We start from the raw sequence: 14,237 nt of genomic DNA on the forward strand, positions 1-14,237 counted from the left end.
TGGGGGGGGGGGGGGCTTTTTATGCCTTTAATGATAGGACACATGCAATTGATGCATTTCGTTTGCAATATTCATTTTATTTTTTTTATAGTTTTATAAAGCCTATGCACTTTTTTCTGTCTGTACTGATCATCCCGATTTAGTTATTTTAAGTTTTATAAATCCTATGCACTTTTTGTGATGAGTGTGTCCAGTAATATTTGTTTTAATGGCAATACCTCCAAAAGTTGTTTCAATAACTACAGTTATGAATTGATTTGCTTTGAGTTATGTATCAATTGAAGACACTATCCAGATCATACACAGCCAGTCAGCCACTGAAAATGGCTGTATTTTTATTTTTTAAGTATGTTCAGTGAAAATATCGTGATGCATCGCAATAATTCAAGTATCGAGCTGAAGCTGCTCACGTGTGTTCTCAAATTTAAAAATTTTGTTTTTTAAATTTAAATTAAATTTTGTTTTAAAAACAACAAAAACCTGCGTTAATGCTCGAAAAATATCGGCGTTAAATAATCAATGCGTTAAAAAACACATTTGGGGGGGGGCTTTTGTGCCTTTAATGGAAAGTTCGGAGAGACAGGAAGCAGGAGGCAGAGAGAGGGGGAACAACATGCAGCACAGGGCCGTCTGACGCGGGACTCAAACCAGCTGCAGCGAGGACTATAGGCTCTGTACATGGGGCGCCTGCTCAGCCCACTATGCCACGGACCCCCCCTGTTTTATTAATGTAAAAGTCTGTTGCTCACAGGCTTTTATTTTGTAAGTCTGTTGCTCACTGGCTTTTATTTTTTAAGTCTGTTGCTCACAGGCTTTTATTTTGTAAAAGTCTGTTGCTCACAGGCTTTTATTTTGTAAGTCTGTTGCTCACAGGCTTTTATTTTGTAAGTCTGTTGCTCACAGGCTTTTATTTTGTAAAAGTCTGCTGCTGTCTGCTGTGGAACAGGAAAAGAAAGTAATCGGCGGATCCACCAAACATGGAGAAGGGTACGGAACTTTTACTCGGCCATTTTCATGTTAAAGTTCTTCCAGACGGCGGAGTCGACAGAACCAAAGTCATCTGTAAACTCTGCCAAGTTGAATTGTCTTCTCAGCGTAGTAGTTCCAGTCTAAAATATCACTTAAAGGCAAAACACACAACTGATAGCAGCAAGTCATTCAAGGAAACAGACAGTGGAGCGAGGCTTCTACATAAAAACTACAGAAAGATGCTGATGTTAAAAGTGTGTTTGCACAACAAATGTTATGGCACTTTCATTCATATGGCAGCACATTTAAAATAAAGCTAAATGCTAAAAGCTATACACTACTTTTGGATTCATTTTTGGATTCTGCGTACAAATGAGATTAATCGTGATTAATCAGGGAAATCATGAGATTAATTAGATTAAACATTTTAATCGCTGCCCAGGCTGGTTATTAGAGATATTTGGTGGACAGAGGAGAACAAATGAGACGCGACAGGAAGCAACACGGAAAAAGGATTTTTATTCATGAACTGTTCGTCCTCCGAACAAAAGAATCCAAATAAAAGAATCACTGAATAATATCACCATCGTATATCAGCATCATGACCTTAAACAACCCAAAGCAGTAGTATTCGTGTCTGTCTGTGGCGAACGGAGACGGAGAGAAGAGCTTCTGACGGGTGGGAGCCGGAGCGCTCTGCGGCGGGCCGCCGCCGCGGCGAGGAGGCGGAGCTCCCCGCGCACGCAATAAATATGAAAAATAATCATCTGGAACTCGCAGGAACGACATCTCTAACAAGTCTTTATGTGCAAAGATGGGAGCCGAAGTCTTCACCACAAACAGTTACACTCACGTCGAAGCCCCGCCCCCTTCCTCTACATTAAATCTTTAAATAAACCTAGAGCTTCATTTCATATACACATATATTTATATATACTGAGATCTGTTTCCTATACGCCGTCCTGTGGGGTCCGTGAGACGGGAGGGTCAAAAGAGTCCGCCGGGGGAGCGGCGGCGAGGCTCGGGCACGCCACCGCACGCCCACGTGACCGACGGCGTGGAGCTGGCGGCGTGCGAGGGCGTCTCCGTGGCGTGGAGGCGGAGCCGTTTGGTCACAGTTTCAAACCCTTCACCAGTTCCCGGGCGCCGTGGCGTTGGTGGGAGGGTGAAAGCGCCCGGCCCGTGCGGGCGCCACGCGCTCAGCGACAGTTATTTGGCACATTTAACATCCATTAAACACATTTTGGGCTAAAAGGTGCAACAACAGAAACTCAATGAAAACAATAAAAAACCATTTTGGTTTATAAAAATAAAAGAATTTCTCTCTAAGACGATAAGATCCCCCCCGCTTCCTACCGAAGGCCCCGCATGGCGCCGCCGCCGTCCTGCGCGAGGAGAAAAAGCCCTGAAGAAGACTGAGACACTTCCTGAACATCGACGGGTTCGAGCGGCGCCGTAAACGACGAGGAAACGCCGGCGCTGAACACTGAGACGGAGACGCGCCGACGCTTTAGAACGGGTTCAGATTTAATCTGATTCATTTATCCGAGCAGAGGCTAAAGGTTTTTATTTTCCTCCATAATTTGCTGAAAATTTAAAATCTGGCTTTGATTCAGAAGAAGCTGTTGGATCTGCTGATTAAAGGAGCCGTTTCTTTAGCTCCTCCCACATTTATCATTGGAAACCGAAAGCGTTGTTTAGGCGTTTAACTGAATAAACTGATAAACGGCTCGTTGCGCCCGTCGGGTTGCAACCAGCAAATTTTTTTTCTGCTTATTTAGGCGCCGACAGATCAATAATAATCAATAATCATCAGATTAATATCAGTGAGCTGCAGCCCAATACAGTGATGTTCAAACCAAAAGAAGAAGAAGTGTAAGCAGCAGCTTTCTAGATGCTGGGCATTCTGGGAAACGAAGTTCCAGCAGGTCAATGATGCAGATTTGCCTGAAAAAAAAAACAAGATTTTGTGTAAAACTTTATCCACGAGCTGTTTGGAGGACTCAAGGGGGGAACTACTCCTTTAATTACCCCCCCCCTTCCTCCTCCTCTTCCTGCCTGCCTGACTCTGTAAACCTCCCAGGATGATCGTGTGTGATGCTGAATGTCTGAAGGTCCAGCGGCACGGTGAGTGATTATAGGCCGTCTGACTCCCGTCTGTCCCCCCCCCCTCTTCCCCCCCCTCCCCCTCCTCCCCCCCTCCCCCCCCGAAAGACAGATTGACGGACAGGCGGACAGATTCACCGACGATGCGAACACACTGGACTAAAACACTGGAGATGCACACAGAAACGGTGGCTTATATATACACTCCAACAGGCCCCGCCCCCTCTGCAAACCTCGCACACACATTGGTCACACGGTTGTCCATGGTTACCGGTGCCCAATGGAATCTCTGTCTCCATGGCAACTGGCTGCAGGGGGAGCCGACCTGAGCGTCTGTGGTTCCGTCCCGCTCGCCGCCCGGGTGAAACACGCGTTGGCACTTTATGCACTTTGAGTAACGGGGGGACGCGGGGGGCTTCCAGTCGAGTGTTTCTACATTCCCCCCGAAGCCCGGCCTCGGTTCGGGTCTGAGAGAAGTCCTTCAGGATCCGAGGCGTCCGGTTCAAACAGGTTCAGAGGCGGCTGGCGGGGGCGGGGCTAAGCAGCGGGCGCCACATCCATGCAGAGGCTGGTCACATGCTGCTTCCTTCTGATTGGCTGTCCCGTGGATGGAACCAGGAAATAAATGACTTCTGATGGCGGTGGGTGTGCGGGGGGGGGGGGCTGGTGGTCCGTGCACACACTGCGAGGCGCGGTGGGGACGGCGGGGGGGCTGAGGTGCGCAGTGTGTGTGTGTCTGTGCGTGTGTGTGGGTATATATCTGTACACGGGGCGGCGGCGGCGTGTTCACAGGCCGTTGCTGTTGCGGTGCGTGAGCGGCGGCTTGGACAGCTCCACCACGCCGGCCCGCCCCTTCCCGATCACTTTGGGGGCGCGGCGCAGCAGCTTCTGGGCCTCCTGGAAGGCCTCCGTCAGCTCCTTCTTCCACTGCACGAACTCCGGGTCGCTCTGCGGACAAAAAGAAGACGTCAGCTGGTCCGGGCGCGGCGCCGCGGCGTGATGGCGGCGGCTCGGAGCCGGTCCTACCTCACACTGCAGCACGAACTGCTTCCCTCCTTTGATGCGCAGCAGGATGCACTTCTTGTCTTTGATCTGCGTCTCCTCCACCGTCACGATCTGCTCCATCGTCAGCAGGTTTTGCTGCGAACAGACGAGAGAACGTGAAGCAGATAAAACACAGAAGAAGAAGAAGCAGATAAAACACAGAAGAAGAAGAAGCAGATAAAACACAGAAGAAGAAGAAGCAGATAAAACACAGAAGAAGAAGCAGATAAAACACAGAAGAAGAAGAAGCAGATAAAACACAGAAGAAGAAGAAGCAGATAAAACACAGAAGAAGAAGAAGCAGATAAAACAGAAGAAGAAGCAGATAAAACACAGAAGAAGAAGCAGATAAAACACAGAAGCAGATAAAACACAGAAGAAGAAGCAGATAAAACACAGAAGAAGAAGAAGCAGATAAAACAGAAGAAGAAGCAGCAGATACAACACAGAAGCAGATACAACACAGAAGCAGATAAAACACAGAAGAAGAAGCAGATAAAACACAGAAGCAGATAAAACAGAAGAAGAAGCAGATAAAACACAGAAGAAGAAGAAGCAGATAAAACACAGAAGAAGAAGAAGCAGATAAAACACAGAAGCAGATAAAACACAGAAGAAGAAGCAGCAGATACAACACAGAAGAAGCAGATAAAACACAGAAGAAGAAGCAGATAAAACACAGAAGAAGAAGAAGCAGATAAAACACAGAAGAAGAAGAAGCAGATAAAACACAGAAGAAGAAGAAGCAGATAAAACACAGAAGAAGAAGCAGATAAAACACAGAAGAAGAAGCAGATAAAACACAGAAGAAGAAGAAGCAGATAAAACAGAAGAAGAAGCAGATAAAACACAGAAGCAGATAAAACACAGAAGAAGAAGCAGATAAAACACAGAAGAAGAAGAAGCAGATAAAACAGAAGAAGAAGCAGCAGATACAACACAGCAGCAGATACAACACAGAAGCAGATAAAACACAGAAGAAGAAGAAGCAGATAAAACACAGAAGAAGAAGAAGCAGATAAAACACAGAAGAAGAAGAAGCAGATAAAACACAGAAGAAGAAGAAGCAGATAAAACACAGAAGAAGAAGCAGCAGATACAACACAGAAGAAGAAGAAGCAGATAAAACACAGAAGCAGATAAAACACAGAAGAAGCAGCAGATAAAACACAGAAGAAGCAGATAAAACACAGAAGAAGAAGCAGCAGATACAACACAGAAGAAGAAGAAGCAGATAAAACACAGAAGAAGCAGATAAAACACAGAAGAAGCAGATAAAACACAGAAGAAGAAGCAGATAAAACACAGAAGAAGAAGAAGCAGATAAAACACAGAAGAAGAAGAAGCAGATAAAACACAGAAGCAGATACAACACAGAAGAAGAAGAAGAAGAAGAATCTCCCCTGAGCTCAGGGGCTAAAGCTAACGGGCTAAAGCTAACGGGCTAAAGCTAACGGGCTTCCTGTGCTGGTTTGGACTCAGAGAGCCGGTTCCTGAGGCCTTAGAACCGGATCTCACCGGTTCCAGAGCAGCACCCGGTGGTTGCTGGTCTACGCCAGGGGGCGGGGTCAGGGTCAGGGGCGGGGCTACAGCGACCTGAGGCTGGTCCGTGGACCTCCAGGAGCCTCCAACCAGTCAGAACAGATGTTTACATCTGGCAGCCCGGCGCCTGGAGCCGCTTTAAGCCGATCCGCGAGGATCCAAAGCAACCTTTCACACTTCGAACGTGTGGTCTGTGTGGAAATGTGGCGCCATAACTCAGCAGAGAGACGGAGAAACCTCAGAAACCGACCGAAGGAAGCGCCGCCAGCCGAGATAAAAACCTCAGTTTGTCTGGTTAAACCAGGCGTGTTCCAGCTGCTGAACAAGCCCCTCAGGCCCGTTTCCATCAGCTGCTTTGGAGGGAATAAATGGTTACTATGGTTACGCTCCACGCTGCTGCCATGGTTACGCTGCTAAAGGCACAACAGCCGTCTATAACCGCAAGAATCTTTATTGTCACTATGCAGGCATAATGACATTTACTTCAGGAGCTCTTGGCTTTGGATACACAAAAAATCTAAAAAGATATCTAAGATATCTACATAATAAACATCCAAATGTTGCGATTCTTCTTTAAAACAGAAAGAAACCGTCATCATCGACGCTTCTAACAGAGATCTCAGAGATCCTGACCGATCATCTGTGGGATCTCCTCAGACCAAACGTCCTCAGGCCCTAAAACTGAAACTTTTATCCTGTTAGCGACAGTTAGCTCTCTGCTTCCATGGCAGAGCTGTTTCTAAGCTTCCTGTTGGTTTACATTCCTCCTCCCTGATGACATGACAACAGGAAGCAGTGGATGCTGGGAGCCAATCACAGTCAGTGGGGTCACATGGCCCTGAAAGGATCAGATTATTGGCTAAATTACAATCAGAATGAGTTATTAAAGGGTAATTCTCCTTGGATATGTGGCGGTGAATGAATGGGATCAGAGGCACAAAGCGTGTCATACCCCGGTGTGATAGGTGGCGCTGTACCCATTCCAGCTGTTGCTAATAGAGCCACTTCCTGTTGACCTCTTCACCACCAACAACAACAACAAACTCAGGCATTGGAGAAAGATGGAGAACGCAGAGCCAGATGAAGCTACGTCCCTCTACATTTGGTCTGTGATGAGCTGCTTGTTGCACAAACTCGATGCCCAACGGAGCATTCTCCATCGCGTTGTTTGTTTCTTTCTGACGGCGACAACAACAGGAATATCGTCTCCTTTGACTTCCGGGTCACGACCCCGGGAAAACATCTGGAGCATGCGCAGAACGCAAAGTCTGATTCACCACGTGCTTCAGCGTCTACAAGCAGGTTTAGAGTGACTTTCAACCCAGTTATCTCGGGGTCTGAATCCCATCTGATCCAATTCTTAGTCAGATTAAGGTGTCTACATGCACTTAATAACTCAGTCTGATTGTGATTTAGCCAATAATCCGATCCATTCAGTGCCATGTGACCCCTCTGAGTGAGGTGGGTGGGCTCAGCAGGAAGAGGAGGCATTCAGCACAAACTATTGGGGGGGAAGCAGGGAGGCCTACAGCTCTACCCGTGTGGCCACACTCACCCCGTCCTTCAGCTTTTTAAAATGTTTGAGCCACTTCTCCTTCAGAGCCGGGACAGAGACAGACAGACAGACACAGAGTTGAGCCACCCGGCTGTGGGACGCACACACTGACGTGACTTTGACCTTCGACCTTCGACTCACCCGTGACTCGCCCTCCCCCCTCCACTCCACGCGGTTGGGGAACAGGTAGAAGTAGCGGCGCTGCCACTGAGTGAGGAAGGGGTTGCCCAGCTTCAGCATGTAGCCGTGCATGATGCAGTCCTTCCCCAGAGCGTAGTCTGCACACAGAGAGGGTCAGAACACCTGCACAACATCTGCAGAACACCTGCAGCCCCCCCACGGCCGCCTCCTTACCCTCCTCATGGCCCAGCTGCTTGTTCTTGGCCCTCTTGCGAGCCTCGATCTTGTCCGTGTCCGAGTTGACGGCCTCGTAGACCGTCTCCGCCACTTCCTGCTGCCAGCGCTCCGATATGACCAGAGGGAAGTTCTTGTACAGCTCCTGGTCGCTGTCCAGCAGCTGCAGCAAACAGACGGTTTATTCAGGATGTTCTGCTTCCAGCTGAAGGTGAATTTGTTCTTTCAGCTTAAAACAGGAGCTACAGCTCATAGTCTCACTTTAAAGTCAGCACTGTGGCTGCATCAATGCTAACAAATGCTAACCTGCTGCAGATGCTAACCTGCTGCAGATGCTAACCTGGGGCAGATGCTAACTGGTGATGGACACTCGGTGCAGATGCTAACCTGGGGTAAATGCTAACCTGGGATAAATGCTAACCTGGGGTAAATGCTAACCCGGGGTAAATGCTAACCCGGGGTAAATGCTAACCTGGGGTAAATGCTAACCTGGTGCAGATGCTAACCTGGTGCAGATGCTAACCTGGTGCAGGTGCTAACCTGGGGTAAATGCTAACCTGGTGCAGATGCTAACCTGGTGCAAGTGCTAACCTGGGGTAAATGCTAACCTGGTGCAGATGCTAATCTGGGGTAAATGCTAACCTGGGGTGTGTGATAACAGGTGGTTTTACCTTGATGCCCTTGGTGTCCTCCTCATCGAAGGAGCCGATGTCGAAGGCGTCCGCAGCGTTCACCTCTCCTCTGGGAGGGATCAGCGGAGGCGAGTACTGCGGGGAGAACAGAAGAAGAAGAAACCGAGTGAGAGCGCAACACGGCCACAGTCCCGGAGCGAGGTGGTAACCGTAGCAACAGCGACAGCAGTGAAGCGAATGACTAATGGAGCTCCAGCCTGAGTCGTCATGACTGGACCTGAAAACAGCAGATGGTTCCCAACCTCCCTGAGATCCCAAATAAACTGTAGAACGCCGACTCGGACTGCTTCTGCTTCATCAGGGTGAGATGGAGAGCATCACAGGTGTCACACCTGGCAGCCTGAGTCAGACCCGCCTCCCCTGAGGATGAACTTTTACCATCTGCCTAAACCATTCCAGCTCCCAAAGTGCAAATTCAGCTGCTTTAAAACCCATCGTCATCATCGCCAACAAACTTTCTGAGCTCCTCTTTGCTGTTCTGTTGCTTAGCAGCGGCCGTAAAGCTTCTTCAAAGACTGGGTTTGGTTTGCAGGTGCCCCCCCGCTGATGTAAAGGTGCAGAAGGTGGATAAATAAAGGGAAGCTGAGGTAACAAACAGGCCTGTTTAAATGCATCTTTGGGAGCAAAGTTAACGCCAAATTTTATTTACGAAGCACATTTAGAACAACACAAGCTCAGCCAAAGTGTAGTTTAATAAAGACTAAAGCAGTAAAATAACTCCATTTAGGCTCCGTTTCAACTGGAAGCCAATAAAAGAAGAGGAGGAGAAAGTCTGAGCAGGTTATACACGATGTTACACCTCATCATCCCAGCCTGGTGAGAGTCGGACCATTTAGAGCTTTAAAAATCAGCATTAAAATCTTAAAAATAAATATATATATGTATATGTAATAAAAATATATGTATTATATTATATAATTATAATCATGAAGCCAAGCTGGAAGAAAAACTGTGAAAGAGCTTCAGAAAGCTGGAGAACTATTGATCAGGACACTTTAAAGATTACAGGAAGACAGAAAGAAATGAGTCGGGACTCTGGACTATATTTAAATGTATTTCCATTTTCCTGTTAATCTCCTGTTTTCACGCCGTGTTCTCAGCTGATATCTGGTGAATGTGCTCCATCATTAACCCGCTCCAACAGAACAACACGTATGGACTGATGAATAACTCAGCGCTCACTCACCTTCTGCAGGTACACCTGCTGCCAGTCGATGCCTTTGAAGAACTGATGCTCCTTCACCTCTGCAGCTCTGCAGGAGAGACATTTGAACACAAGGGGGCAGCGTTACCCACATCAGCCTTTCAGTGATCCTCTGATAACCTGATAACCTGCTTCTGTGACTTCAGCCCAACGCCATCAGGTGCATGTGTGCACGTGTGTGTGTGTGCACGTGTCTCGTACCCTCGGCCCTGGCAGCCGAGCCTCTTGGACACATCTCTCTGCAGCAGCCCCTCCAGCAGATCTTTGAGCTCCGCGGTGAACGAGTCCGGCAGCTCCACGTTCTGCAGGAAAGGGGAAGGAGTCAGAGAGTCAGCATCTTTTGCTACTTCACATGAAAACAGCGCTGCCTCTCGTTTCGCCGGATTACTGAGCAGCGCCGCTCAGACGCCGGAACGCTGAGCTTTGTGAGAGCTTAAAGATGAAGAAATACCCAGAGGAATGTGCGATCTGTTCCCCTGCAGAACCAAGCCGTCCACACCAGAACACTTCTGACACGTTCCCTGATGTGTTCTATTCTATCTAAGGCTTTAGAGCTTCTTTTTGTTGGCAGAGATGTTTAACATTGAGCACAGAAAGGGGTTCAGGCAGGATTTTAGAGGCCAGTCGTACAGAAAGTGACTGAGAACACAACCCTAAAGGTTAGTGTGGAGGGTTCCTGCAGACTAAATACTCAGTGAGGTGTGCAAGTAAAACAAGGACCAACGCAGCATGACCCCAGCTTCACATGTCAACATCAAGGGCAGCTGGATGGGTCAGCATAAGCATAAGCCTTGGCTGTGTTCGAAACCGCATACTTCTCCTACTACTCCTACTAACTTTAACTTTTTTAAGTTCCCGGATGCATACTAGATTCTCTGAAATGTTGGGTATGCATCATGAGGTTACTACTCATACTCAAACTACCCAAGATGCAACGTAACGTGACGTCGCCGATCGTCATTTCCTGTCAAAACGGCAGTTTCAAGCTAGCTACAACGAGGGTAGGTTCACTTCCTGTTTTCAAAACAAAAGCACCAATTGTATGGTAATGGCTTTCCCTATGATAAAAGGCAACGGGTATTTTATTTTGTGAAAATAACAGGAAGTGCGTTGCTCACTGCGGCTAGCTTTAGTAGCGCCGAATTCGTGGGAACAAAATTGTAAACAGCCGGTATTTTGTCAGGTTTTCAACACGTTGGGGATCTAAACGACTACTTTCTCGCCTGAAAATGTTTCAGATGTTGCTAAAGTTTACAGAGTTTAGAGCTTAAGGGAAATCAGCTTCAGACCGGCTGATTTCGGCTCGGGCAGGAGCAAAATGCATTGTGGGTAAACGCTCTGCATACTGTCTGATCGATTAGTATGGAGTATGGAAGTATGTAGTATGCAGTTTCGAACACAGCCCTTCTCTGGGGATGGGTCAGCCTAACCCTAACCCTTCTCTGTTCCTCCCTCCCCTCTCACACTCACCCAAATCAGGATTAAGAAAATAATCCAGATTAAGTGGCTGGATTCAGATCCTAATCTGGATTTATTGTAATATGAAAGATCGTGTAGATGGAATGGGGCCTGAGTGTGTTTGGGAGGGCGCCATCACCGCCCCACCGGACATAAAGCACACAGATATGCACGACTTCCACGGCCACAGACCAATGACTGTGAACTCTAATGCAACCCGACGCCTTCAGAGTCTCGGCTCGGTGGGAGCTGATATGTCACCGTGTGGGCTCAATGGACACCATTCATGGCGAGTGTGACCCGTGACATCAAAAGGCTCAGCGGCGAGTCCATCAGACGGGCAGGATGTGCGCCGGCATTGTTGCAGCGTTGTGTTAGTGTGTCTCAGAACTCATTTTACTTTCTGCTAAAGGTTAAAAGCCTCAGCTTCTCTGAGGCCGCCGCGGCTTCTCTGAGGCCGCCGCGGCTTCTCTGAGGCCGCCGCGGCTTCTCTGAGGCCGCCGCTGCTTCTCTGAGGCCGCCGCGGCTTCTCTGAGGCCGCCGCGGCTTCTCTGAGGCCGCCGCGGCTTCTCTGAGGCCGCCGCGGCTTCTCTGAGGCCGCCGCGGCTTCTCTGAGGCCGCCGCGGCTTCTCTGAGGCCGCCGCGGCTTCTCTGAGGCCGCCGCGGCTTCTCTGAGGCCGCCGCTGCTTCTCTGAGGCCGCCGCTGCTTCTCTGAGGCCGCCGCTGCTTCTCTGAGGCCGCCGCTGCTTCTCTGAGGCTGCGTCTCAGAACTCATTTTACTTTCTAATGCAGCCGAAAGCTTCAAAAACTTCAACTCAGACGTCTTTACTGCGGATTTTTAGACCCATGAGGCTGCAGCTTCTCTGAGGAGCCGCGGCTTCTCTGAGGCCGCCGCTGCTTCTCTGAGGAGCCGCGGCTTCTCTCAGGACACATTTCAACACCAGAGCTGCTCATCTGGTCAGCTGATGAAACCGAAGCGGACCGACTCTCAGATCCAGATGCTCACACAGCTGCGCAGGCGATGAATTTAAATCCCAAACGGCAGCAGTACTGGTCAGACGGATGCTGCAGTTTCCAGGTGTCACACCTCATCCTAACTGAAAGCTTTTTGATAAAAAGTGATCAGAAAGCGTACTTTTCAATCAGCCTGCCCTGACGTGCCGCCGGCCCCTAAACACTTCTTATTGGTTGAAATGAACACGCTGCTTCCTGTTGACAAGCTAGTTAGCAACAGGTTAGCATCACTCAGGGAATAATGGACGAGGAGAAGCTGATCTTTACCGTGGAACAGCGCCCGATGGTTTATGACCCCAAAGATCTGAACCCAAGGGAGCCGGAGAACTCGGTGTTTCAGGTGAGGACTTTCTGAACCAATAGAATCGTCACGCTGCATATCAGGACACCCTCGCTGGCTTTCAGTCAGGATGAGGTGTTAACGTGAAAAATGAACTGGGCCCACGTGTCTGAAGTCTGAAATCTCCATCTCTGTCTGCTGGCAGCTTTAAACACAGACGGCCCGGAGCACCGAGAGTCGACCCAAAAACTGAAGGACAGAGCGAGTCCCCCCTGAGCGACCCGTGACTAACTAACATGAAACTAACATGTATGCCTTTGGAATTACTGTCGGGTTAACGAGCCAAACCCGCGTGTTCAGAGCAAAGATTCATATGGCCTCCCAGCTTTATGGCGTGTTTACCCGGCGTGGAGAAGCCTCGTAACGTGTGTGTGCTGCTTACCATGGTGAGCGTCATGCGGTCGATCTCATGTTTGTCTTTGGTCTTGTGCTGTCTGAAGGGGCTGTGCCTGGAGAGAGAGGAGACACCGACACTGAGGATGGGTGGGAGGAAGGAGGAAGGAGGGAGGGGAACACTCACACCTCTCAGGAGCTCGGTAAAACACAGCATGAATATTACAGCACCACTGACTCAGAAATGGTAATTTGAAGTGACCTAGAGCTTCCCGACTCTAACCACCTGCAGCCTGCGGCCTCTGATGGAGAGGCTGGAGTCCTGGAAGGGAAACTTCATGAGCTCAGTGAGCTGGCTGCAGAATCACAGCAGATACAATGAATAAAAAGGCTGTTTCAGCCGAATGCTTCACAGCCTTTAGGTCACTTCAATAAGAACACAAACGTAGGAGCCAAAACTGGAAGTAATGAGCTGCAAAGAATTAGCTCCCTGCAGTGGAAACACCAGCAGGTAAATCGTCTGTTTGCTGAAGAAGCAGCACCTTTAAAAAGAGTTTCAAACAGCAGGTTTAAAGCTCTTTTAACCACCAAATCCTGCAATCAGAAAGGAAGGCGCTCTGATCAAAGCTTGTTTGGTTGAATTACACAGACTCACTGTTTCCACCTGCTTCCAATCTTTATGCTAAGCCAACAGGTGGTGACAATATTTGTTACAGGTAGTTTACACCTGTAAACACCTGTAAACTACCTGTAAAACAACTGTAAACACCTGTAAACTACCTGTAAAACAACTGTAAACACCTGTAAACTACCTGTAAAGCACCTGTAAACACCTATAAACTACCTGAAAAGCACCTGTAAACACCTGTAAAACACCTGTAAACACCTATAAACTATCTGTAAACACTTGTAAACTACCTGTAAACTATCTGTAAACACCTGTAAACCACCGGTAAAGCACCTGTAAACACCTGTAAACTACCTGTAAAACACCTGTAAACACCTGTAAACTACCTGTAAAACTACATGTAAACACCTATAAACTACCTGTAAAACACCTATAAACTACCTGTAAACTACCTGTAAACTACCTGTAAAACACCTGTAAACACCTGTAAACTACCTATAAACACCTGTAAACTATCTGTAAACTACCTGTAAAACACCTGTAAACTATCTGTAAACACCTGTAAACTACCTGTAAACACCTGTAAACTATCTGTAAACTACCTGTAAAACACCTGTAAACTACCTGTAAACACCTGTAAACTACCTGTAAAACTACATGTAAACACCTATAAACTACCTGTAAAACACCTATAAACTACCTGTAAACTACCTGTAAAACACCTGTAAATACCTGTAAAACACCTGTAAACTACCTGTAAAACACCTGTAAACACCTGTAAACTACCTGTAAACACCTGTAAACTACCTATAAACACCTGTAAACTATCTGTAAAACACCTGTAAACTATCTGTAAACACCTGTAAACTACCTGTAAACACCTGTAAACTATCTGTAAACTACCTGTAAAACACCTGTAAACTACCTGTAAACACCTGTAAACTACCTGTAAAACTACATGTAAACACCTATAAACTACCTGTAAAACACCTATAAAC

At 47.8% G+C, this 14,237-nt stretch overlaps 1 protein-coding gene across 2 annotated transcripts in view; it reads right to left on the reverse strand.

The window, feature by feature from the left end:
* Nucleotides 1–3,180: 3,180 nt before the first annotated feature.
* The window catches only part of grk3 (G protein-coupled receptor kinase 3), a 78,653-nt gene continuing 67,596 nt past the window's right edge, over nt 3,181–14,237 (reverse strand). For both annotated transcript variants that reach the window (XM_075455203.1, XM_075455204.1), the window contains 8 exons: nt 12,661–12,727; nt 9,668–9,768; nt 9,449–9,515; nt 8,242–8,337; nt 7,571–7,733; nt 7,358–7,494; nt 4,102–4,215; nt 3,181–4,023 (listed from right to left, as the gene is read on the reverse strand). In XM_075455203.1, coding sequence (XP_075311318.1) covers nt 3,862–4,023; nt 4,102–4,215; nt 7,358–7,494; nt 7,571–7,733; nt 8,242–8,337; nt 9,449–9,515; nt 9,668–9,768; nt 12,661–12,727 — 907 coding nt within the window. In that variant the 3' untranslated portion in view covers nt 3,181–3,861. The remainder of the gene's footprint in view (nt 4,024–4,101; nt 4,216–7,357; nt 7,495–7,570; nt 7,734–8,241; nt 8,338–9,448; nt 9,516–9,667; nt 9,769–12,660; nt 12,728–14,237) is intronic.

This window comes from Odontesthes bonariensis, chromosome 22, assembly GCF_027942865.1.
Source record: "Odontesthes bonariensis isolate fOdoBon6 chromosome 22, fOdoBon6.hap1, whole genome shotgun sequence".
In the NCBI taxonomy this organism is placed as follows: domain Eukaryota; kingdom Metazoa; phylum Chordata; class Actinopteri; order Atheriniformes; family Atherinopsidae; genus Odontesthes; species Odontesthes bonariensis.